The 27529-nt window shown below is 41.5% G+C and overlaps 1 protein-coding gene across 5 annotated transcripts in view; it reads left to right on the top strand.

The window, feature by feature from the left end:
* Positions 1 to 27529, top strand: part of LOC122766875 (neurexin-2-like) — a 563355-nt gene that overhangs the window by 40304 nt on the left and 495522 nt on the right. For all 5 annotated transcript variants that reach the window (XM_044022084.1, XM_044022083.1, XM_044022085.1 and 2 more), the window contains exon 2: positions 17337 to 18661. In XM_044022084.1, coding sequence (XP_043878019.1) covers positions 17950 to 18661 — 712 coding nt within the window. In that variant the 5' untranslated portion in view covers positions 17337 to 17949. The remainder of the gene's footprint in view (positions 1 to 17336; positions 18662 to 27529) is intronic.

Raw genomic sequence — 27529 nt, 5'->3', positions numbered from 1 at the left:
ACTCAGCTCCCGCTATTCAAACTGCTGCAGATATCATCTCCCGTAAGTGTTTGCTGAAATATCCCACAGTAACCTAGATCTAACAATAGAAAATGAAAATTGCGAGAATGGCAAAGTACTGCCAAATTGAAATTATCTGCATAATGCTTTCTGTTAATAGTTATAATGACATCTTTAAGAAATAATGCAATTCAGATTGCATGCTGATAATGTTATAATATGCCAGATTATAGCATTGCTTTGCATAATGAGTCAACATGAATTACAAAGCACAATTACTACAAAGTGATGTAAGACTGCAAATGTTTTTTGCCGAAATACCGTGTTCACGAGACCCTTTTTTCCCCCTTGCATATCATAGTATTCCCTATCTCTCTCTTTCTTTCTCTCTTTCTCCCTGCCTCTCTAAGGTTAAGAGTTAGCTTAGAGATTGGTGTTGACAAACAACTTTACATCCACTCAGAGAGCTAGGAGTTGTGTTTGCCAGAACAGAACAGGGATGAAAAGAAACAAGGAGTTTGTGTAGGAGGAGGCAGTACACACAAACAGACACTTCTCGAAGGCATAACTCTTCCTCACCTCACCTAAATCAGCGTAGCCTATTTAGGCAGCCTTTTCTGCCTAAAGGGATAAGAGCTGTGCTGATTTAGAACATACAGTATCTGGTCTTCCCTCACAGTTTTTAGTTGTACTTTGTTTCTGAGCTTTCGTTCGTTCTGGAGTGAACAAAATGTCCAGATGTATTTTTTATTTTGTTTTTTAAAGACTGTGCCATACATGGGTATCGTTGCATGGCTCAGATTAAACACACCATGTTTAATTATTAAAGGCTTGATTCCCAATGGGGCATATCTGCGGCCTGCCTTAAGAAACCAATCTCAACTACCGGCATGTATTGTTATGATTTTTAAGAATAACCCACATTCTTGAATATCTTATGTTACTGATGGGATAAAATATGCAGTGATGCAATTTTGTATTCAAAGGGCAGAGATCATTCTGCTACAAAACACTTTCTTGGCCAACTCGCATATAAACCGCCGTCTTGAAAAGATGAATCTGAAAGAAGACTAATCATTCTAATTCTTTTCTATAAACTCTTCCACTTAACTTGTCTAGTTTAGTCTTTGCACCCATTGCCTAGCTACATACAGTGGAAACGGCTAGCTGGTTTGAACTATCAAGATAATGTATGCCGCTCTCGTTAAAAAATGAAAAGGGAAATAAAAATAAACTTGGCCTTTGCACTCGTCTCTCTGTAAGATGTTTTTATCCAGTAAAAGTATCTCACTTCAAGCATACTAAATGAAATGCAAAGCTAAGCCACAGGTTGGACTTCATTCCCAGCTCCTACGTGACCATGACATTTGTCCTTTCCCAGTAAAAAAAACAACAAACATTGATCCGTGTCGAGCGGGCTGTCCACTCCTTTTAACCTAACTGCCACTGGCTCATTGTAATGCCTCCGTGTCCTACAGGTGTCATTGGACCTTGTTACTGGAGACAGGCTTGATTGGCTATGGAAGACACCTCAGCTCATTAGACTCAATGGACGCGGCGAGAGTCTCATTGTCACGGCTTTCCTCATTCGCACATTAGCCACAGATAGCTGTGATATGCCGTCGTTTGACTGGCAGGAGTTAAGTGATGGGGAATTTTAAAAGGATGATGTCTGAATGATGATGGACTGGGACCTTGAATGTGTGGGTCGTAGAATTCTTTTTCCATAAAGGGTTTTTCCCAAGTCCACCATGGCGACGTAACATTTCTTTTCTTTACCTTACAAAGCTTTATGTTGGACCACAGAATAGACGAAGCAAACACTGGCAATAGAGAGGACCTGAAGGTTGCTATACTTTTCCCTCCATGTTGCAGCCTGTAACCTCTTTAATAGGCACTAAATCATACTCTCTGATCTTTTATTTAATTAGTAGCATACAGTATACAGTATAAATCTTTTATACAGGCTGTATTTGCAGGTTTTTACATACCATGTCAATGTGCAGCCTTAAGAGTTGAAAGTATCCTGAAATTATTATTTACCATTTTTATATTCATACATATACAATTATCTTGCCCCATCAATGCCCCATAATTACATTTTTGCAAATGTGTTAAACAGTTATCTCCCAATTCTATTAACCATTGTTTGGAATTCAGGGATGTCAAACTTAAATGACCAATGTCTGGTCAAGAGGGGCTCAGTCTAGAGAAAAAATGTGTGGAAAAAACACCTGTCCAGTCGCGTGTGAGCAATACAAGCTTAGATTTATCACACAGTATTCCATTATGTTAACGCAATTAGGATATTCCTGATAATATTTCACTGAATTTCAAAGTAAAAGTGTTTATTTTCATTTAGAATGATGTGTACTTCACAATATAATCATTTTTATGACGCTAAATAAAACTATTATTATCAAAAACAGACAGAATTACATACAAAATTAGATAGATAATAGCGTGGGCGACTGTAATTAAAACACAAAACAAACATATACATATTCATGTTGAATGTAATGTGCTGATTGCAACTAAATGTCTAAAAATATTGCTTTCCATCATAACATGGGCCGCATGTAAGCGACCGGAGGGCCGTAAATGGCCCGCAGGCCGCCTGTTTGACACCTCTGGTTTAGATCTTGACTGGTGTCTAACTATGCTATTATACGAGAGTGTGTCTTTTTCTCCAAACACCCCAAAATACAATGAATTATAAATCATTATTCACTTTTAATAGTTGTATCGTATATGATTTTACTCGCTGCGCCTTCACTGTTTTATGAAGCGCTGCTGATTTAATATACTGTGTGATCGTCAAGTTTGTTGTCAAATATAGGAGACTGAATTGGAATAAGGGATTCTGTAAGAGATGAACTGTCGTGCTGTGGAGCTAGTGTACTAATGCCACATTCTCAGCATTACTCGTGGGTAGATCGCTGACAACTGAGTGGAGACTGACAAGGCGTGTGGGCATAGAAGCCTCATTTGAGCCCTCGGTTTCATCATTACTACCATACGACTATACCCAGGTCATTGACACCCGGCCTAACACCTGTCATGTTGCCACCTTGATCTTGTGACTGATTCAGCAGTGCACCGGTTGTTAACAGCTGGGGCTGCAGCCCTTCTTTTCCCGCAGTTAAAAAAGCTGTATAAATTCACTCATGTAACTCATCACACGTCGATGCCTCCATTCTTCCCGTCCCTCTTTCCCTTTTATTTTTCCTGTTTTGCGCGCTGAATGGAAGCATCTTCGTCACACCACAGTTGTCAACCTCCTTTTTGTCAAGGTCGCTGAGGAGAGGCTCCCAGATGATTGTTGTCACCTGTTTTTTTCCCATTTTCCCCCCTTTTTCTCTGTGATGAGCTGGTTGTGCTGACAACGTACAAGGGATTGCACAAAGCAGCATTTGTTCTGCTGCCATGCTAATCCTATTCTCCCTGACTGCAAAGTGTTTAGTCAAGTCATTGTCAGGGTGCTAGCGGTGATTTGCAAAGGTTGTGTACCTTAATTAGTTTTTTTTTATGGGCTGAGCGTCATGTCCTGATCACTTGGCATCAAATAATCTCTTTTAGTTTTGCCCATAAACTTCACCGTTCTTTATATACAGTAAAAGTGGCGACAATCGCACACTCTGGCTGACTGTGTGTGATTAGGCAAACTATCCTCGGCTTTCATCCAACCTTGCAAAAGTTTGACACCCCTTCGATGTGTTCATGTTCATCCCTTTGTATACCATAATGCCCAACAGATCACCTGTGATTCTCCACTACCCTTCCTCTCCTAGATTACATTCTCCACACTAAAGTGCTGGTACATCCTCCCTTTTGGCGTCACTCCTCTTTCCCACTGTCCCATACGTTCCCAGAGGTGACGGGTAATGAATGAGGACACTCATTGTTACGCCGGCGAAAGCAAACCCATGCATTTTTAATCTGCTCTGACGTTATTCTCAAGCCCTCCCCTCCCTCTCTCGCTCTCTCTCTCTCTCTCAGCATCCTGTCCCCTAGCCACAGTTTGATTCACACCCAGAGGAAAAAGCATTTCACCAGGGACCGCAGGCTAATCTGCCCCACGTATGTGCAGCCTGCTGAGTGACAGTGTGTGTGTGTGTGTGAACAACAGGCCACCTATGCAGTGTAGCTGTGCTTCATGGTTACACAGCGTGTGCCAGGGCGTAGACTGAAGATTTGGTCCAACACGTGGAGAGATGAGCCGATACCATATTCAGGATCGGTCGAATACTGATCAAAATCACCGCATCCAAATACTCAGGCTTAGTCTTATCTTGTGACCAGAATGTGAGGGAGAGATGCAGTGATCATGTGAGCTATGTAGAATTATGGTAATGGTAATTTTTTTAATGCTAGAGCATGAGTGAGTGCTCCATCAAAAGAGAGGCATAGTGAGCTCGTATTGAGTGAGCGATCGAGCGCGTGTGTCTGTTAACGTGACTGCATATATTCTTAGTAGAGCTGTTACGATTATTATTCACTAAATGAATTGCCAACTATTTTGATTGTCGATGAGTTTTTCATTATTAAAACAAGATTTATGATTGTTTCAGCGTCTTAAATGTGAATTTGTTCTGGTCTCTTTGCTCACGAGACATTTGAGAACATTGTCATTTCCGGGTTTGACAAACACTGATTGTCATTTTTCGACATTTTCTGACGTCTTATGTACCAAATGATTTGGATTGAATGGATCATTCCTGCCTATATACTACCACAGTTCTTCAGCCAAGCACTTGGTATGTGTGGTGTAGCAGTGAAAGGGTTCCTTAACGTTCCATTGTTTCTTTGCATTTTTGGTATGAACCTGTAATAAGAGTCATTTCACAAAATGACTATATCAGACTGTACTACTACTATACTCAGGGCTGTGATATCGGTATCAGACTGAGTATTGAGCCATCCTTAACCGCATGTTTAATGCTGATTTATGAAACCTGTGGCAGCATTGCTAATGTCCTATTGCTAAGGAGACAACAGTCTCTTGTGTTAGCAGATCAATTGATTCGTCAATAAGACACTTGGCACATATTTAGCAATGTTGATTTTGAATATGAGAATCCCGTACGGACACTAAATGCATCCGCTCGGCTGATTTCTTCACAACTCTGTGACAAATGTGAAAATACTTTATTGACGATCTAAACTCTCTTAGGTTTAATACACAGTCGCTGGAACGCGTACTCAACATGACACAGCTCGGCGGTAACTTTTACCCTCGCTTATCTTAACGCTTGAATGCTTTTCGTGTTTTAAACTATTTTTATTACTTGAGTTTTATCATATTATATAAAATATAAATTGACTAAATTAAAAAAAAGGGAAATTAAAGCCTATGTGATGCTAAAATTAGTATTAAACAACACTTTTGTACATTTTTTGCAAGTTGTGCTGACTAAAATGGTAACTAAGTTCTAGAAAGTCAGGTAAATATATTATTATTATGTATTATTAATGGTTAATATTATATATCCACAAACTATACGAAATGGATGATACATATAACATATTTAGAGAATAGACTGATCTAAATATTGTCCATCATCACATGTTGAGTGATTACAATGCGTTCCATGACAAACTGGTGCTCTTCCTCTCTCCAAAAGTGTGTAAAATGAAGCTACATTCATCACGTTGCAGCTTGAATATCCCTCAACCTACTGTATGTGGCCTTCAGTCAGAAACTACTCAAAATATTAGTTGGTACATTGTGGCCATGATTCGCAATATCAGAGGGAATGGACATTTTTTTCGTCATTTTCATTCGAAAAACATATTTAAAATAAGAGTGCGTGATATTTGTGCACATCTGTGAGAAACAAAGACTTTCTCTTCAGTCTGTAGAATAAAATGATATTTTGACACACATTTTGCGATTTTGATCAAATTTCGATTCATTGTTCAGTGCTATGTGAGATGCTATTAGGGAAGTCATTACTCTTTTGCCATGTGCTCCATTCTAAGGAGGTATTAGTATGCTCTAAGCAGCACCGCTGGTATTGAACTCTCTCTCATTCCTTCACAGTAGAGTAACTGCAACTGGGTCTTTCCTTGATTCCCCCCTTTCCCCCTCCTCCACTTGTCACCTCACCTCTTTTCCTCGCTGATCTCCTTGTCTCTCCCTCGATTCCCTCCCTTGGCTTCCTCCCCTGCTATTCTCCCTCTCCTCGTGCTTAAAGACGGTGAATTACCTCCAGCCTTCGACAGGGATCTGCCTATAATGAAGCCTTTGTGTTTGTACTCTGAGGTGACGCCGTTCGGAAAATTGAATTGGATGTTCTCTCCCTGCTCGGTTCCTCTTACCTTCCAGCTCCCAACACGCCTCTGGCTTGCTCCATTATCCGCCGCCTTTGCCGCCACAGTGCTCGCTACACATTGCGAGCCTTGATATGTCCGCGTGTTTCTGAGCACATGCGAAACGCTTCTCGATGCACTTCCAAGACCTCGCAAATATGTGCCACACAAATACACGCATGTCTTTCCACATTGTGTCGTATGAATGCTTGGAAAACACGTGCTAGACATCATTCCAGTTTAATTCAATCTCTAGTCTCTCATTTAATGTCACTGGGCCAATGTACTCCAAATCCTCACCATACATTGGTGCTTGTGTACCTTACCTTACCTGCCTTCCTTCGTCATGTGTTGTTCTTCAGTTTAGGTCATTGTCGCTGCTGTTACTGTTGCCGTGTTCCGTCTTCCTGACCTCACCTCATTCTTTCAACTTGTCCTCCCTGCTGTCTGGAAAGCATATATCTGCGCCAACCAAATCCCATCTATGTAGCAGGGGGCCTTTTCGGGCCCACTTGCCATGCTTAGTAGCCCTATTACTAAGCGCTTTCATCTCACTTGCTTCCTCTTCAGCTGCTCCCACCTACCTTTCTCTCTCACCCTTCACTACTCTCTCCGAGTAATGGCAAGGATGAAAGGAAGAGCTTGTTTCTGTTCACTGATACCCTAGTTGGCTCGTCACCTTTCTTCTGCTGCTGTTGTTGGGTCTTAACAGTGGTTTCGTAGGTGCTAAATAAGGTAAACACAGTAGGAGGGCTGAAAGGAACATGGCAGAATACAGCGGGTGTGGGCTTATTTAGGGAGATGGAGAAAAAGAAGTGCGTGCGATCGCAGGTGGAATGTGATAAATGATATACGATGGGATGCTTTCATATTCAAAAGAGGGAAGAGGCGGTGGAGAGGACGAGGCCTGTGCTGCAGCAGAAGGCGCCCCGAAGACTGCCTGGAAATCAAGCTGCTGATTAATTGTGTACGTCGAGACAAAAGTGCACGTCACAAGTTTCGTTGTCGTCGTCGTCTTTCCCTTTTTTCGAAAATAGCATCTCTTCCAGGTCTGCGTGAATCACACCAAGGACGCAAGAGGAAAGGAAACTGTTCTCCTCCTTCTCGCCCTCAGATAGTCGTTAGTAGTCACAATACAGACAGGATTATCTGCTCGGCCTAATCGTGAAATCTTGCTTGGTCACCGCTATAGTGGTTGTGATGAAAACACCTAATTAGCAGAGCTGCTTGTCCTGAGTGAGATTTTCTCCCTGCACACTCGTATAATTAATGTACCTCGCTCCACTCTGTCCTCAGCTGACCTTGAGGAATAAGGCACATTCCTTTAGGCCTTTCATGATTCTTTCTATGATGCACTGAACACCCGGATAAATATCAGACTAGGTATTGGTTACATTACCACCGCAGTTCCTTCAACCGTTGACATGCAGACTATATACATGGGTGCTAAACTGAAAAGTGTAGCCATGGCAGAATGAAAGTGTAGCTGCTGCAGTTGCTGTTTACTCTTTTTTGTTTTTAATCCTTTTTTATGTGTTCCTGACATTCAGCAACTTGACAAAAATCCAAAGGAATCAGCTCCAGGCCAACATGTCACGTATTCACCAAATACCTCACTAAACTCTTTTTTTGACAGTGACACTTTATGTAAGGATTATAGAGGAAAATGCAAACAGGACATTTTGACTCGCTGGTTGACTTAGCAGAAAAAAATAAACCTAGAACAACAACAACAGTCGGGCTGTTTAAGCGGGCACTGGAAGGTAATGTTTCCAAAAGAGGGGGGAGAGAGGGCAAGATAAGGGGAGATTAGAGAGGAGATAAAACACTAATCTCAGCATTACATCTGAAAATAAATACAGCCGCTGTTTTGCACCTCTGATACACTGATATAATGTCAACTGCAAAAACCTCCGTTGTTATCTTGGACTGTGATTTAAACCTAGAGTAACACAGTAAGAAGCAAGTCAAATGAAAATTATACATGCTCTTATACTGAGTTTGTTTAAAATGTGCCATTACACCAGTCTTGGTTTCACTACTCTGGCTTCGAGCATTATTTTAATTCTTTCTTTCGTGGGATGGCTGTGATTCAGTGGTATGTGTCTCTCAACCAGAAGGTCGTGGGTCTGATCCCTGGTTCTGCTTGTTTACATATCAATGTGTCCCTGAGCAAAACACTTAACCCCAAGTGTGAGTGATTATCAGAAGTGTGTTGGAAAGCAGCCTTGAATGGTCATCACTGCTAGAAATGTGCTATATAGACACAGGCATTGCAGCATGAAATTGTTGGTTGCATATGTCATTTGTTGTCATTTGTTATGCTCCTATTTTCCTTTGTGGTATTTATCAATGAGTTATAGTGTCCCCTTTTCCTATATAAATACAATTAAAACTTTAAAATAAGTGGCATGGCGGAGACTTTGTCTTCATCAGACAGTCCACAGACTTCCTCGTCAGTCTTATCAGACTCCTTCTTTGCGTTCAACGTTAGTCTGATGTATCGCCAGATAAGCAATTTTGGGTGTTCCCTTGAAAACAAAAATTCTCCACCGCTGTCCTCTCGATCAGCTCTCCTCATCACGTGACGAGACTTCATTCCAATTGCTGAAATAAGAAAAGAACAAAATATGTATGTCATTTGAACGCTTTGTAACACAGGTGACACTGACAGCCGTGACAACCCTCAGGAGAACATCAAAGTTAACCTGGAGAACAGCGGGCTTTTTTTAATAGCAGTCGAGTTCCTCTTGGCTGCACATGCGGTGAATGTGTGTGCGTGTGCGTGACAGTCTGCCATGCACTCAGAGGTCACGGGTTCCTCTCTGCGTCAGTGAGTAATCGATGCGCCCATAAACCAGGAGTAGCTATTGTGAGGTGCCAAAATGTAGTCAATGTAAACACACAAAGGCAAGCGTGCAGCATTTACAGCGGCCCATTGCCAATTCACTGCACACGACTCTGGCCTCTGCTATGATGCCAAATCAATAGGTGAGCATATTGACTTCCTTTCAAGTTAATGTGGTCATCAGCACCTTACATTTGGAAAACAAACACACACCTGCAACAACATCTTCACACCTCCTCTTGTACACAGAATATTTTACAAGGTCATATAGTGGATGAGTTTTGGAATTGATCAGTTAAACCACTGTCTTTTAGATTTTCTGTTTGCATTTGGTAGTAAATCCTGTATCACTCAATGGTTTTAGTTGCCCTCTGAGGCAGCCAGTGTAATATTGTTTATATTGCCCCCGAGGCAGTTGAGGAGGATGCAGGTTTACTTTTGCAAGTTCAGGTTGGGTGCTCACAGTATTCTGTATGTTGTTGTTGTTTTAAAGGGCATTAGCAGTGCTTACATAATCAGATCTGTATTTTAACCCCACCTACAAATGTAGCCTTTTGTCTCCTCTCTTCTTCCTCTGCCTAACCTACTTCTGCCCAGATGATTGCATATGTGGTGCATGCTCTGTCCCCCAGCTCCACGCGTGCCCGTGTTTGTGTGTAAAGGGATTTGCACACGCACTGTGTGTCACCTCACGTCTTTTCCAACCAAATTCTTGCTACTTATTTTATTCTCGAGTTTCAAAGCAGCACAGCATGCCGGCGCATGTCCCTGCTCTGTGAGATTTAGAGCTGAACTAAAGGAGACCTGAATCAATGTTTTTCAGTGCAGCATTAGTTCCATTTTTCATCAGGTATTCTTAGCAACACTGTTCTGTGCCCTCAAAAGAGGAAACACAGATGTAGAGACCCTTGATCCCGTGGGGACTACATGCAGGAAGAGCTGTGAGAGGTCTTTTGTAAGACACTGCTTTCAACCATATTGCTCAGATCAATATGCCACCATGGGGTGCACTGAGTGAATTGAGAGGCTAATAATGAGCTCAGCGAGTCTACATGGTCTGTGAAATTAAACACATTGCTCACCTGCAGCATATGCCAGTGGGCCTCGACTCTTTGTAATCATATCGGTGTCCGCTAAGCTGGAACGTATATCCATATCTGTGTGCGCCGCTTGTTTTCGGTCCCCAGGTCTTCACTGTGTATTTTTTATGTGTCTGAAGTGTCAATAAGACCTTTCATCAGACTCGGTGGGATATTGAAATCTGCGTCTGCGGTGGACACCCTCTGCAACGGTTAGTTTCTGGGTCTTTTCCGCCCACTGAGTTTATGTACTATTAAGTCTTAAATCAATAAACATGATGTGGTTGGTGATACTCGCAGGTTTGAGTGAGCTTGTCGCTAAAAGTGCAGCGGTAGTCAGTAGAATATTAACCAAAATAAATAATTAAACGTCATTACGCTCTCCTTGACGCCTCCTTGGCTGAATTTCTCAACAGCATTCCCTGTGGGAATTTCACATTTTCACAAGACGTACTTCGTTGATTGTGATTAGTTTTGGGGTTACATGTGTGGCCTTTTTCTATTCCTTACAAATAACTGTCCTCTGCTCGAAGAGAGGTGGCTTATAGGCAAATGGATCCTCGAGGTTGGCTCTAATAAGGGGCCAATATCAGGCCAGTGGTATGAGCCAGAAAATAGCTTTTTGACAGTATATTTAAGATGGTAATCGGCTGTCATTTACCCCAGCCAATTTGCTCCCAATTGCTACGTGTGCCTCAGTGTCCCTCCCTCTCCTGCTCTATCTCACTTCCTTTTCTTTCTATCTGCTGTCCCTCTTATTTTACCTGTCATTCCACCATAATTCATTCGTGATGAAAAGGCGAAGCAACCCCTCAGCTGGCAGTCAACGATAGAATATTACACTGGCTGCCACTCTGTTATTTCACTTGGTGATGGCTTCTGTAACCTAAATTTTAGAGAGGAGTTTTACAGAGGAACGGAGCACCAGAGTGATTTATTATTAGCTGTTTCCAAATTTAAAAAACGGGTAATACTGAATTTGAACATATTAATTAATGTATATTTGATTATTTTTTCCACCATTCCTATTTTTAATGGGCTTATAAAATGACAGCAACTTCTGTGTTCCTCCAAACATCCACTTTCCCCAATGTGTCCTGTTATGGTCTTGTTGACTTCTGCTGAGGTGCTTCTTCTTACTGGCCACTCAGGTGCCATTAACATGCAGGAAAGACGGGATGGCTGCTAACCACATACAGCTGCTAATGGGCCCTGTTATTTGTTGGTGCACATTTTTTTTTTTTTTAGAGGCAATCAAACGGTTGCAAACACAGCCATAATTGAGATGCAAGCACAATGTCTCTTGTATGCATAGGTATTAAAATTGATAATTGGTACTTATAATTCAAATTTTGTTAAGCATAGCAGGGATGCACTAGGCTGTATATTTAAGTCTTTGTTATTCCAACGCATCCTGAAAGCTACTGGGTACTACTCAGCACAATAAATCAAATATATATAGAAAACAGTGAACAACTCTTATTTTTATTTAAGTAAATTTCCATTGTGGCTAAAGAAAAGCCCAGTTGTACCTTTATGATCTGCTCACAACCAGTTGCTCAATTGCCACACAGTGTTGGTGGCAATGATGTCTGATGATTGGTTGAAGGAAGAGTTGGAAGTTTGTGAGAAAGCAGGAATCTGCAGAAGCACTGTCCGGCAAGATGAGGATGAGGGCAACTTCTCTTTAATTTCCTCTCTCCTCCTCTTGTGCTTTCTCAAGCTCACTCTCTCTCTATAACTTTCCACGTCTTCCCTGCATCTTGACTCAGTCGGTCACTCTCTCTCTCTCTCTCTCTCCCTCTCTCTCCGTCTTTCTTCTTTTTTGTTGCCTAGATAAGGCCAGCAGTGCTGCAGGCTTGTGGGCTGGTTAATTGGAATTGGACAGTCTTGAGGCTTGGCCAGTGAGCCTATAGTGCTTCCTACACTGAAACATCTCGAGGCACCAAGGCAGCCACACGCCTGCTGCTGGGCACGTAGACTCAAACACACATGGCCACATTCTCACTTGCCCTCAGCATATGTTAACATTGCCTGCATGCAAAGCAAATAGTAACACTTAGGATTTCAGAATCTTACTCAAGGAAAACTCAAAAAGTTCCCCGCAAAGACGGCATCGTTTCAGGAAATATCTCCGTCCACGCGGAACCCCCTGAAACGACTCAAAACACTGTAGTAGATATGCAGAAGATGTTGTCAACATTAGATATAATAACAGAAACGGAGACAGAAGTCTGTAATAATGTGTTACCTAGAGCTTTTTCTCTAGGTAAACGATAGTGCAACCCTTCTTGGTATCTTCCAGTGACATATTGTCCTGCCCCGCTGTTCAATTGATCACATGGAGCACAACTGTATGTATGCTGTAACATACATGCAAGAAAAGAAATTAGAATTACAATTTCAGCACTGGCCAGAAGTAGGTTTGAGTGGGGCTGGTGATCGACAGCTGGATACACTGAAAGAGAGAGCGAGGGAGATAAAGAGAGGGAGAGTGTGGCGGTAGGAGTGTGATGAGAGCTGAGAGGCATTATGAGGAGGTTAGTGTCAAAGTGGGAGGGGAAAGGAGGATGGAAGGACTAGTGAAAGAGGTATTTGAAGCTTGGTTGAGCAGGGAACCATATGGTAATGTCGCAGTCGAAGTGCGAAAACTCCCCGTCAGTCTCTATTTCCCTGTTTCACGGCGTTGCCGCGACATCACACTGCAGCATGATGAAGGTATCTGATGGCAGGCAGGTTTCATGGCAGAGTGGAGGATGAGGTGTGTGTGTGCACATGTTGCGGCATGTCACTGCGACTGCATGGCGCAGTGTCAGTGATGTCATCTTTCCTTTTCTTTATTCATTTTCTCACCCGCATGCTCAGTTCCCCCCCCCCTCTCTTCCCTCCCCTCCGCGCTCGCTTTTGTCGGCCATTTTGTTGACCTGACCGAGGATGTAATAACGCCTTTATGAGTAATTTGCTAACGCCGAGAGGCCCATTCCTTCCAGCCCTCTGCTGTCGCTGCATCATGTGAGGCAGCGAGTGTGCGTCTGTATGCCTTCATGTTTCCAGGCTGTCTGCATGTCATCCACAGTCCACTGTGTCTTATGTCTACAATTGATTTGCAGCTAGTCACAGTCGTAGAAAACAATCTCTCCCACACAGACCCAGCGCCTTCAATACTGCCAGCCACCGCTTATTGACTGAATGATATCGGAGAACTTTGGGTGACCTCGTATTGCAAAAATACAATAATGCGTAAAATATAGTACGCAGGTAGAGTAGTAAGTATTTTTTTTCACTAAATACCCATTATTGCTCTGTTTGTCATCTCACCTGCCTCTTCTTCACGCGCTTACAGCATTTCAGCTTGTAAAGAGAAGTCATTAGCTCCTCCCGATTCATCCCGTCAAGGTGTCATGGTAACAAGAGCAACAAGACGTCCCACTAAAGTCATTATTAATCTGGCTTTCACAGAGCCAACAGCAAGGCTAAAGCCCCTTGATCTGTTTCATTAGCGGCTCCTCATCGGGGCTAAGTGCAGTAAACACCAACAGCCAGAGCAAGTCACTCGCAGCTTACAGCTGACGAGGCTGATCAAAGCCAGTAGTCTGATGGAGAATAAAGGCGCGGACTCTCACCTCCATGTTTTGCTCGTGTGGCCACATGACTGCTTTCCCAACACTGATAAGCTCACCTTCTTTCTTTTTTTTTTACATTATCGGGAGCTTTTTTTTGTAGGACTGTAGGACATGTAGGGAGTAGAGGGTTAAAAATGAACAAAGCTTATATTTACAGCATTGATATTTCAATCTTCTCTTCCCCTCATCTCGCCGTAGTCCACGATATTTAAGATGTCTTGACACTGGCCTCCTCTTCCCGTGTTTCTTCGTTTTTTTTTCTCCTTTTTTTCAATTTTTATTCTCCGTCTTGACCAGAAATATTAAAAGTGGCTCAGCATGCCTCTCTGGTTAATTAGAGCACAGCAACGACAGCAGCAGCCTCATGCTGATGGATGGTGCACTGCTGAGCTTCTCACAGGCTAGGATTAATGACTCCTGCCCGACTAGGATATTGTGTGTATGTGTGTGTGTGTGTGTCTGTTTGTTTGCGTGTAGAAACTGTGCTCATAATGCATATGAATAGGTTTCTTTATGCACAGGGAAACCGTTTGCATGTGTAAATATTTGTGTGAGTTACACCTCTATTATCATTCTTCTTGATTATTATACTGTATAAATATTTCATACACTTCAGCGGTCTTACTCGCACTTGAGAAGTGTCTCAGTGTCATATTTACAATTCTAATTAAGGTGTCTCCCCCCTTTGGAGGAGAAAGAGAGGTACGACACTGAACTCTGTGTAGCACCGGTTGGCGGTTGGAGCATTCAAGCCAGATTTCAAATGATTGTCTTTGAGTGGAGTGTTTGCAGAAGAAGGAAGATAAAAGCCTGGCACAGCTTCACACAACAGGTGGAGTGTAGTCTGTGGGGAATTTGAAGACTCGGGGACTAGGCAAAGCTACGGAAGAGATGGATTTAAATACCAAAACACACATTTATGCCAAGGAATAATGCAAGCACGTGCACAGACAGTGAATCTCCTTCGTTTACAGAGAAAAAAAAGCCTGAAATTCACCAAATAAACACAAGCAAGGATGTGTATATTCATTTCAGTGACTTTAGTGATGACCTCCATGCTAGATTTGACACTGATGGCCATGCACTGTATGTTTGAAATGTTTTGAGTTTGCTAATCATATGAATGAACTATAATGGTGGTGACCATATATGTCTAGTAGCTTCTTTCACATATTGTTTTAATCCTTTTTAGTCTTTTTTTTTTAATTTTACATAAAAAAATGTCACAAGTAATGGGATAAAAATATGAAATGGGACAGTTTCAACTGCGGTGGAAACTCTCAAAGAGCAGGAGTCGAGTTCCTGTCAAGTTTCTTTTGCCAGCACTCCTTGTGGGATGATATGAAAGGAAGTGGGCCAGTGGTGCTCGCATGGCCATTCAGTCATCCTGAGGGGATGCTGAGCTTTGCTTGGATTAGAAGTCAGGTCAGGGTGTATGAGATGGGGTGCAGATTTCTTTTTCACTCTGGGTGCTTTGCTCTGCTGCAGCGAGTCAAGCACTGTGAGCAGGAGAGCTGTCCTTTTTTTCTTCACGAAGGGATTCGAGCAGATGGATTTTATGCCAGCGGTTTGGCGGCAAATGGCAAACAGGTTATTTCTGGGTTGAAAATGGACTGAAACTGACATTTTGCATGCCATTTATAAAAGAATACTGGGGCCAAATGCTCTATAGGAGATTTTCTAGCCCACAATTGTGATAAAAATCATAATCTGAAATGCAGGCATAAATATAGACACACACTAAGTCACATTGAGTAGTCACACTCCAGATGAACAGTACTGTCACACAAGGACAATTGGCTTGGCTGAATGCGCACAGCTGCAGATGCAACTAGAATCAATCACAACCATTCACACTTACAAACACAGCCCTTGGAGCTTTAGTTATCTCTTGAGGCTTGTTATGCTTCCTCTGTGTCCTTGGGATTTAATAGTAGCCTCAACCAAGCCCGCCAGTACCCCCTAATAACCAGCAACACAATGTACCGAGGATTAACTGAAAATCTGAATACTAAATCTCGATTAGCACAACACTCAGTAGGTTCCTATACACGGCTCGGCTGTCTGTCCCCGTATACAAGCTGGAGAGTAGATTTAACGACTGAAATGTGTCCGCCGCTCCACTAGGTAGCAACCGATGTTCGTCCGACTGAGACAATAAATAATTTTTTTGTGTGTGTGTGTAGTGGTGGCGAGTCCTTTACCAGATGATAAATATCCAGTCTGATATGGGAATATTCCACATCTCGTTTCCCATAAGCGACCGAGCTGGGGTTGAAAGAAATAAGCTGATTAAACCCACGCATAAGCTTTTTGTGCTTTCGTACCAAAGTGAAAAAACTTAAATGGCCACTGGTCATCAAAACAAACCCCAAAAAAATACATTGCACATGTTACATTTAAATTGTGTTGTAATGGTCGATGAATGGAATGAGTCCTGTAATTGGATCAAACAGCAAAGAGCTGGCAATTATAGCTGTGAAATAAGTTCAAATATAATTTAGCATGCCTCATAAGTGTTTTTATATAGTCAGCTGCCTCACAACATCCATAAGAAGTCAGCATTGCAATTTCTTGTCAATAATATGGGCATCATAAAGAGACAAATAGCCCCAATATAGTTCTTCTCCCCTGTTATTTTTCTGTCTGTGCCCTCTGTTCTCCCTTATCTTTTTCCGTTGACATTAAGCCTCATTCCTCCGAGATCACGATTATGCAGCTTTTCTCTCTCTCGCTCTTTCTCTCTCTCTGTGTATTTCTCCTACCCTCCCCTCTCATCCCCATGTACGCTTGTGTCATTGCTGTTGTCACTTTGAAGTTGAGCAGAATAGCGCGAGGGAGCACGGGCGGGGCTAAGCCTTGCTTTAATTGTAGACTGTCTGTGATGGAAAATTAAATCTTGCGCAAGAATTAATGGTTTGGGATTAGGTCAAGCCCCGGGGGGTCAGGACCGGCAATCCCGATAGCTACTGACTCTCCGTTTCCCTGTCTCACGTTTGATTTAATGACATGTGCACGTTCATAGTGCGTGTGCAGGCGGTGTGGTTTATAAAATAGATTCTGTCATTAGTTGTCTAAAAACTGCGGCAATATGACAGCTTTCTAACTGCATATGAAACTGTTATGTTGAGGGTTTCAGTGCACTGCTTGAAATATCTATTGATATGACAGAGCAAGCAGATGAAATGAGACATTCATATTGCCGAGGCTCCTTTGGGAAGTTTGGAATGATGCTAAACTCAAAAAGCTTATTTATTGCTTGGCTCCAGACAAACTTTTTTTTGAAGTGTCAGCTTTCAACTGGAAAGCGCGCGTTGGGATTTTCATATATAGTGCATGGCGTCTAAATGCGGGCAAAGCAGATGAAAGATAAAAGAAATCTCACTCTTTTAAACAGCCGCGCTAAAATGCTCTTGAACATGTTATCGTGTCATTTACATTTTTTTTGTGTGTGTGTGTTTCGGTCTCTTTCAGAACGCCACCTGGCACCATGATGACGGCATCCGTACCTGCGTGAACCTTCATGGTCTGCAAGTTTCAGAATGGGTTTAGGCTAAAGCTTTGAGCACGTCACATGCTCGACTGGACACCAACAAGCTCTGATGACGTCCACTCTACAACTCGACAACTAACAACATCTGCTTTTTGGCTGCGGCTCACATTTCCTGGAAACTGCATTGAGATCTGGATTTTAGAGACGAAGAATCTATTTTCAGTTCAGGATAGACCAAGAAGCTTTTTATGAAAAGACTCTTTTACAGTTACCACATCATCCTTTTATTCTCCTACTGTTCTTTATTCCTTTTCTCCAAGTCCCAGAGGCACCAACTGATGGAGAGACAAAGGAGAGAGTCAGGATAAGGACAAGAATTTGCACATCAGAGAGAAGGGGAAACAACTCCTGATTCATCAGGAACATTGTAGAGGGGACCTCTTGTGGATTACATTACCTGCTGAGCTTTAAATCCAGTTGTTCAATATAGTATTTTAATTGTTGTTTTAAAAATCTACAGTGAAGCTAGACTCTCTGGCTCGTTAGATCTCATACAGCAGAAAGTAGAGAAAGAGGCAATTGGGAACTTTGAGTATGACAAGGGGGTTAAGATTTCTGTGTTGGCCCCTGTGGCCTCTGACCCTCCTCAGCCTGCTCAGTACAGTGACCATGCTGGAATTCGGTGGTGCACCTGGCCAGTGGGCACGCTACGGGCGCTGGGAGGCCGGTTCAGTGGGAGAGCTGAGCTTCAGTCTCAAGACCAACATTAGTAAAGCCTTGGTACTCTACCTCGACGATGGCGGCAACTGCGACTTCTTGGAGCTGCTGATAGCTGGCGGACGCCTCCAGCTGCGCTTTGCCATCCATTGTGCTGAGCCGGCCACTTTGCACATGGAGACGAGGGTGAACGACGACCGCTGGCACATGGTGTTGCTCACGCGCAATTTCCGCGAGACGCTTCTGATGGTGGACGGAGAGACGAAAGTGGCTGAAGTCAAGTCCAAGAGGAAGGAGATGGCGGTGGTCAGTGACCTGTTCGTGGGTGGTATCCCGCCCGATGTGCGCCTCTCCGCGCTCACGTCCAGCACAGTAAAGTACGAGCCACCCTTCCAGGGCTTAATTTCTAATCTCAAGGTGGGGGAGACGCCTCCTATTCTGTTAAATAGCCAAGGAATTCAGAGCGACCTGGAGTACCTCTGCACCAAACAGAACCCATGCTTCAATGAAGGGCTTTGCTCGATTCAGTATGGAGAAGTTCACTGTGACTGCACCCACACCCGCTTCAAGGGGAAGTACTGCAAGGAAGGTAAGAATCCATCATATAATACCAGCTTCACCCTGATTTGATTTTTGGTCTGTGACTTAATAGTAGGTCTGATGCAGTGTCGCTGCCTAGAGGAGTATGTTAATCTGACTAGAACCATTTCCTCCGCGTGATGACTTCAAGCAATTATTTTTACGCGATGCTGGTTGCAGAGATCTGCCGTGTATGAATGAATCTCACAGATCACAAGTGACTTGTTTGATTGGCGTGGGACAATGCCATGTTTTTCTAACAGGTTTATAAAAGCTGAGGTGTCGGGGCCCGTATTGTTTACGGAAGAAGCTGCTCGAGGCAGTCACTTTTCAGACTTCTTCTACCAAAGGAATTCTTTAAAATGTCTTCGCTTGAATGTTTTGAATGAGGGTTTGTTGGACAAAAAAAGCTTTCTTAGGATTATGCGACTCATACAATGGTTTCCCGCATTGCTCAGGTGCTACTTTAAATTTGCCTGGGATTTTTGTTGAAAACAATACTTAACATCAAAGGTGCTGCATAGCAAAACAGAATATCTCAAATGCAGAATCGCACTGCATTTCACTGGCTCTCTGTACCGCCGTTATCTCCGTCTTTCCATTTCTCCCTCTTCTCTTTCTTTCTCTGTCCGCTTTCCAAGTCTGTTGTCTCTGGAATACACTCTGCTCTTGCCTTGGTTTGCTTCTGGATTGTGCCCCTGTGCTGTCAGTTCATGTCAAACTCTGTTTTGTTTTAAACTTTTGGCTCCCTCTTCTACTGACACATCCCATTTCCATATCTGTGGTTTTCCCCCTGCCCTTCACATCCATCCATCTCTGCATTTCTCTTCATCTTGCTGCATTTCCTTTGCCTGTCTTGTACCTTGTGTTCTCAAGGCTATCTGGGCTTTCCATCTCTCCTCCTTCCTCCCCCCCCTGTCTCTCCCAAGTTCACTCCCTTACTCCACTTATCTCTTTTTCACCTTTACCCGCCGTCAGCACTTCGTACTCCTGCCTCTCCTCCTTTTGCACTTATCTGTTTCCTCTTTTTTGTCTCTGGATCTCCACATCTTACTTATGAATGCTCTAATTTCCTTTGCAGCCATCGGAACCCTACACGTTTTTCCTTCATTATTTGGAACAAGATACCTTCCTTGCACGCTATCTCTTTTTGTTACTTCTTCATATGTATTACGAGTGTGGAAAAACATTGTTTAGATGCGTCGTGATTGGGCCGTGGGAGCGATTTTGAGCTGATTCACAAATCATCAAATCGCAAGGCGCACAAAGATTCCCACCCCTTATATATATGTATATATGTATGTATGTATATGTATATACATAAGTATCTTGTAAATATCTCATAATATCACTATCCACATAATTAGACCTTTGCCACTTGTTATTTCGTAGCACTCACAGGCTAAGTCTTGTCCATGAATTGCTTTTGATAGATAAGGAGTAATGCAGATAATCGGCCTGCAGCCACAATTTTGATCAAGGCCTAAATTATTTTAATGTATAACGTCTAGAACAATCCTTGACACTTCAGCTCGAGAGTCTACATTGCTCCGTCTTTTGCTCTCCGGAGAATCAAATAGATACACAACCCTTCATTTCTTGTGGATTAGTTCTTGCCGTTCTGAGTCCCCGTAGCACAGCAAGCGATGTCACTTTTGGACGGCAATATGGGTCTGTCTGTCTCTCCGTGTACCCCCATCTCTCTCCCTCTCTCTCTCTCTCTCATATTTCACAGTTCCTTTAATTCTTCAAGCCCTTTCTCTCTTTCTTTCTGTGTGCTATGTGTCAGATTGCTGTGCACTTGCTGGAAGCAGATACTGCTGCCTGGTTCCTGGCTAAATTGAGAGCAGAATACCAATGCAGAACTACAGTGACTGCAGGAAACATTTGTCCTTTTGAAATGGAGAGAGACACTTTGATAGAGAGCGAGTCAGAGAGAGAGAATGGGCATGGAGGAGAGATGAGAATCAAAAGGAAATCGAGGAGAGAGCAATGGCTGATCAACAGTGGGTAATTGAGAGGAGGATGAGAAACGCAGACAGCATGGAGATATTCATGTGATCAGTGTATTTTTAGAGATGTTCTTGGGTTTAAACACCGTAAATTGGGTCATTATGGCTGCCAGTGCGGCAGTGTATTTATTCCTTTTATCAAACCCGTGGGTGGGAATGTAAAGGTCTCTCTCCTTCAGTTTAGTTGGTTTTAAGACATTTTTGACGTCTGAACTAGCAAATCCACGTCGAGCCGCGTTAACTCTGCGATGGAAGGGATGGAAGCTTGGCTCGCTCGTTTCAGATGGGAACAGTGCTTCATTTTAATGATGAGCTGCGGCACTGGCATGATTCACGATATACTACTAAACAAATATACTGCAATCTGTATACAATGGTATAATCCTGACAACCAGGTACTTTTTTATATATAATTTAACTGTTATTGAGACAAGATTTATCATTTTTTAGCTCAATGCTATGACACAAATGTGCTGATTAGGCTGTGAAAATAGTGAAGAACTGTGAAGGTCAGTGACAGGGGTTTGGGCTACTGTGATGGATCCACCATACAGTATCATGGAGATCTACTACCTTTATATCCTTCTATCCTGCGTTTCAATCTCTATTCAAAAATCCACACACGCCGAGTGTTGGATGAAGAATATTTGAATTGAAAGGGTTTTAGAATTTAGCTTCTAATCTCAGCACAAGAATAGGCGATATGAAATCATTTGTGTTTGTTTCTGGTCGAAGTAGCTTATTGCGGGCAGTGCTGAATTGATTTAGTTTTATGTTCACTTGTGGATTGTTTTTGTTACTGTTACAAAGCTTCTGATTAGCATTTAGACACATTAAAAGGAAAAAAAAAAGAAAGCATTGTGCATTGATTTATTAAAGTAGGAATAAAAAAAAAAAGAAGAAAACTGGCATCGTGGAAAAGACGAAATCCCAGATTTTATAAAGGAAATATTAATTTAAATTTAAAGCAAGCTCACTTTCTACCTGAAGCATTCATGAGCTTGTATATTGCTCATAATCATAGCTTCTGCTCCCACTTTGAAGTAGTTATGGGCAGTCCTTTTTCTACTGGGGGTCGTAATTAAAGCCTCTTTGTGGGCCGTTGTTTTTATAATTGATGCTGACCCTTTGCTCAATTTTCTGTTGACCTGCTAATGGCAGTGCAGGGCAAGGCAGCTATGAGCTCTTAGAGAAAATGTCTGCCCACGATGTTAATAACATTCATTTACTTAACAAGCTGAACCACCGTTCAGGTCTGCTATTGAGGCAGGATATGAATCTGACTTAGTGCCTTTAAAAATGGCACATGCACAGTAACAAGGCACATCATTAGAATTCAGTGAAAACAACAAATTCATTTGGTCATAGAAAAGAAGGATATATGGTACAACGACATTTCTTGGAACAAACTGGACTTTAGCATAAGACTAAACCTTGAAATCAGCATATATTGAGTTATTGAACTGTTCAGTAATTTTCCTGTATCAGTTTGCAAATGAACCAGTCAGTGAATTGAATTAGTTTATATTGATCGCTTTAAAGGAGCTATTTGTAAATGTTTGCTCTCACAAGATAGCCAACAGCTGTGTACTTGCCAGTCTGGAAGAAACATTGTGAGTTCAGCATAAAAGTTCATTCCTTTACTCTCCAAGAGCTTTGTCCAATATGATGGACAGCAGTGTTGAGGTTAACTCTCTGTTTGCTTTTGTCACTACTTTTCTTTCTGCTGGAGCTCTGGTTAGCGCGCTGTCCACTCTGCATGAAGAAAGTCACGTAGGTTTCTGGTCATTTCCAAAGCAATACAAAAAAAAAAGAAAGAAGAACATTTTGTCACATTCTTATTTGTATTTATTTATTAATTTATTAATATTTATTTGTATACATTTGACAAGTCAAGCATTTTATGTGCCAGATTTTCCACACACAAGTCCATCCCAAAAATATGTTTGGGTGCTAAACTTGAAAGGCTGTTTTTAAGCCTCAAAATGTCCGTCTTTTGTGCTTATTTTAACCGTATAAAGGCCAGAAAATGTTCTAAGAGTCAGTGCTTCTTTTCCAGAATAACTTTCAATATCTAGCAGTTATTAACACTTTACTGCATGTTAAAATATTGTATTAAGAATAAATGTTTTATTTAAAAAAAACATTGTAGTTGTACATGAACACCAGATTCTGCTTGTTCAATTTGAACTTTGAACAGTATAAAACATATTTTAAGTAACATTTCTTTGAGGCTTTGTCTCAATGTCCAAAAACATGCGTTTTCTCCAACTCTCTCCTCTCCAGTGACAAAGATGCTGATTTGCCGTCTTCCTGCAACAGTGTGAGTGAAATTACTGTAATAACCACATGTTGACTTTCACTTGCAACCGTAGTTGTGTAACTACGGTAATGCAAAGTATCCTCCGTGATACACTCGCTGTTAAAGGCTCAAGTTTCCAGACAAGCAGTAAATTTGATGTTTATTGTTTAACTGCATTATATATATAATGCATATATATAATATATAAGTGAGGAGCTCACTGCTTATTACTGCTCACTACTCTCAAATTCATCACTTTTTATATATCTAACTATATGTATATATATATATATATATATATATATGTATGTATATATATATACTGTATATATATGTATGTGTGTACATATATGTTGGGGAAATGGCAGAATCCTGGGTCCCTGAGGAGTCCAACAGTGGTGTGGACCCCCCACATGTCAGGGAGGTTGGCCCCTCTCTCTCCCTCTAAAGCAAGTAGTCATGACCTCAGGCAAGCTTCGAGCTGCAGAGCGGGAGAGACAGGAAGAGGCAGATATTTGCTCATGGAGTAAAAGGTGTCAACTACAAACATACACTACTCTTTTTATAGCCTGTGGAGATGTTTTAACAGGGTCTGCCATGAACAGATGCTGTTTTCCCCCAACGGGCCAGACTAATCTGGGTTTATCATCTGTTGTATTTCGTAGCTCAATACCGCGAACGCCCATAAACGTGACGTTTTTATACGCCGTACCGCGCTCCGTCATTTCATCTAATCTCAACATTATTAAATCACACCATTTGAGACAGAAATAAACATTTGCGCGTTAATGTCACAAACATCGTATTAATGCAAACACTGAACAAAGTGTTTTCAAAATGGCTGCATATGGGACTTCCTCAAATGTACACAAAACAAGACGTGAATTACGAGATAAGATGCCCGAAATGACAGAAAAAGAAGAACTGTCGATTGTCAACTGTCGAACATTCAAAGTGCTATAATTCCACTGAGGCATCGTTTTCAGAATTGATTAGTTTATTATTATATCTTGTGTGTTTGTTCTTAATTAGTTCTTTTTCCTTATTAACTTTCCTCACCTTTACAGAATATGGCACATAGATGTTTTCCATCAAAAAGGCATAAATAGGTGCTAATCTCGATGCTTTAGAATGGAGGTACATAGTATATGCTGTACATTGTACGCAATGGGAGTAGAGAGGGAGGCTGGACATATTCTTTTATTATAATAGATGGTGTAGGATAGTGATGGAACAGGACCGAGACAAAGAGCAGAGGACACCGAGGAGACTCGTTCATCATGATGATAATTGTTCTTCCCACAAGTAACCACAGGGGGAGGAGACAGGGAGAGTGGGGGCTGAATTTGCAGCTGGGGGGGGTCACTGGCTCATAATTGAACTCCCAATTAACTTGTCCTGTATACATAAATAAGTACTGTATAGTGCTAACGAGGGAGCTGTAGCTTTAAAGGCTATCCGAGCAAGAGCTACAGATAACCTTATCGGCTGACGGAATCCAAGCTATGACTTTTTTTTTCCGCCTTTACGAACCAAATATACGCTGATAAAGTTTAATGAACCCCCCTGTGGTTCAAGTCTTCAAAGAATTTGAATACTGTTGCTGCTCATCAATGCAGCTCTGCTCTATTTTTTATTTTTTTTTCATTCTTTCCTGGAAATAATTGCACATTAACATATAGCATACACTAAAGTAAAACTGTCAAACGCTTCTAAGCATACGTTAAAACCACAAATAATGAGCAGCTTTTTAGCTGCGGCATAGGAGAATTCCCATCTTTAGTTTGTCAGGAGTCATTTCCTTAATAAAGGACACGCCAGTAGACCCGATCAATCCCGATTAAAGCGGGTTCAAGCTGATTTCCTAAAGGAGGACACATTTAGACAGTAACAAGAAACAAGCACATCTGTCAGTCAGCCTCTCACCGTTTCCATTTGGTCAATCCCGCTCTTGTTACATGTTTTTAAAATATCTACATCATCGCACGGTGACTGTTTAGTCTGCGTTGCCTTGAAGCTCCCCCTGCCTGTGTGACCAGCTGTCAAATGCAATTTAAATTTGCTCTCTACCCCTGCTGTCACTCTCAAAGTGGAAAAGTGAGTGAGAGGTCTGGCTCACACTTCCCGGTCACATGCCCCCCGGCTATTCATTCAGTCTTTCGCTGAGCATCACTTGCAGAATCATTTTTCAAACATGATATACTGCTATTTTCTTTTCTTTTTTAGATTTAATCATTTCCTTGTTCTTGCAATGCCTGTATTAAAGCACACGGCTGGAGTACATTAGGCAGCTCATCTGATTCAACAACAAAGCAGATCAATAAGGGTTCCTGTGATGACTTGTTTTGACTCTGCAGCTCCAATGCCCTCATGTACTCACACAATCACTTCAAATTACATTTACATAGATTTTTATTTCTGAGTATCCTGTGAGTTGCTTTAAACAATTCTTCTTTTTTCTGATGCCGTCAGTGTGTCTTGGCTATTTGCGTGCACTGTTAATTAACAGACAAGTGGCTCCCCAGAAGCTGCAGTCATCAGAGAAGGGGGTTGGTTTTTTACCACACAGTCAGACCGTGCTCCATTTCAATATCCGTCATAGCATTCTGCCATGTGTATGATAACTGAGACCACTTCTCCCTCTGGTGAAATGTTTGCAATTGCAATTTCATCCATTAGTCATTTGGAGTTGTTTTGTACGAAAAAATAAAGCAGCATGAATTCTGAGATTAAAGAAACAGTCAGAATTGCGAGTTTAACGAAATAGTCAGAATTCTGAGATTAAAGTCAGAATTAGGAGTTTAAAGAAATAGTCAGAATTCTGAGATTAAAGTCAGAATTAGGAGTTTAAAGAAATAGTCAGAATTCTGAGATTAAAGTCAGAATTAGGAGTTTAAAGAAATAGTCAGAATTCTGAGATTAAAGAATAAGTCAATTCTGAGATTAAAGTCAGAATTGGGAGTTTAAAGAAATAGTCAGAATTCTGACATTAAAGTCAGAATTGGGAGTTTAAAGAAATAGTCAGAATTCTGAGATTAAAGTCATAATTCTGAGTTTAAAGAAATAGTCAGAATTCTGAGATTAAAGAATAAATCATAATTATGAGATTAAAGTCAGAATTCTGAGTTTAAAGAAATAGTCAGAATTCTGAGATTAAAGAAAAAGTCAGAATTCTGAGATTAAAGTCAGAGTTCCGGGATTAAAGAAAAATCTCAGAATTCTGAGATTAAAGAAAAAGTCAGAATTCTGAGATTAAAGTCAGAATTCTGAGATTAAAGAAAAAGTCAGAATTGTGAGTTTAAAGAAATAGTCAGAATCATGAGATTAAAGTCAGAATTCTGAGTTTAAAAAAATAGTCAGAATTCTGAGATTAAAGAAAAATTCAGAATTCTGAGATTAAAGTCAGAGTTCTGGGATTAAAGAAAAATCTCAGAATTCTGGGATTAAAGAAAAATCTCAGATTTCTGGGATTAAAGAAAAAATCAGAATTCTGAGATTAAAGTCAGAGTCCTGAGAAAAAAAAGTATTTTTACATACATGGCCCTAATGTGCTTCTGTAGTTGTGCACTGTGTCTATTACATCGCTGAAAGAATGGGTTGAATTCTCTTTAGAGGATTTAGAGATCCACGAATCACGCTACGCCTCTGTATCCCTCCTCTGGACAACATGCTTGTGTGTACTGACTCAGAAATGAGATTCACTGTAAAGCCAAGAAGTGTTGGGGTGGGGTGGGGATAACTCTATATGAGGCTCGGGCAATGTTACTGTTGACACAGATTGTGGGAACGCCATTCACCATGCCTCACCATTCCTCTGCCCACTTCTTGAAATTCCACTTCAATCAAGCACCTGCCAGCTGATCTTCAAAAAAGGACTGTAATCCTCTTCCCTTTGCCACACTAAGACCCCCGCTACTGTAACATGACAATATTGATAAATGGAGTATACAAGATTCTCATGTCTCCCACTGTGCCCCCATAGTGTATGACTTAAGCCGCTGTTGTTAAGGTTAAAAAAAAAGAAAAGGCTGCACATTGGAAAAGGAAAGGAAAATACGTTGATCATAGCATTCTGGACTCAAATAACCCTTTGGAGACGATTTAAAGCTTAGCTGCCATCAAATGCTGATTTCTGCACAATCACGGGGGGGGCGCGCGTTCATTATTACTTTATGGATCTCTTTTGATCTCGGGCCAGTTCTAAGATGTTTATTTATTTATTTATTTATTCCGCCTTCCAAACAGACGGGGCCACCTATGGAGTTAATACAGCTCCGGCGACACCAAATTACTAGGAAATGAGGTCTGATTGCTGATGTGCCCGCTGCTGTAATGCTGTCACTCAAGTTGCAAGCTGTTTGCACTGGTGGCTCATCAGCGCTTTCCTGCCTTGCAGCTAAGTGAGACTTGACAACATCAAGGATAGAACTTCTGCTTTATTTATTCATTATGCTCCTTCCAATTTGACTTGAGCATTTTTTTTCTTTTCTTTTCTTTTTTTTTTGTAAATGAAATAACTAAGCTTTATTAAAGAGGTTTGCTAATCTGTTCTGGTCTTTAAGTC

Source organism: Solea senegalensis, linkage group LG3 (assembly GCF_019176455.1).
Source record: "Solea senegalensis isolate Sse05_10M linkage group LG3, IFAPA_SoseM_1, whole genome shotgun sequence".
Taxonomy (NCBI): Eukaryota; Metazoa; Chordata; class Actinopteri; order Pleuronectiformes; family Soleidae; genus Solea; species Solea senegalensis.
This window is presented reverse-complemented; position numbering and strand designations above follow the sequence as displayed.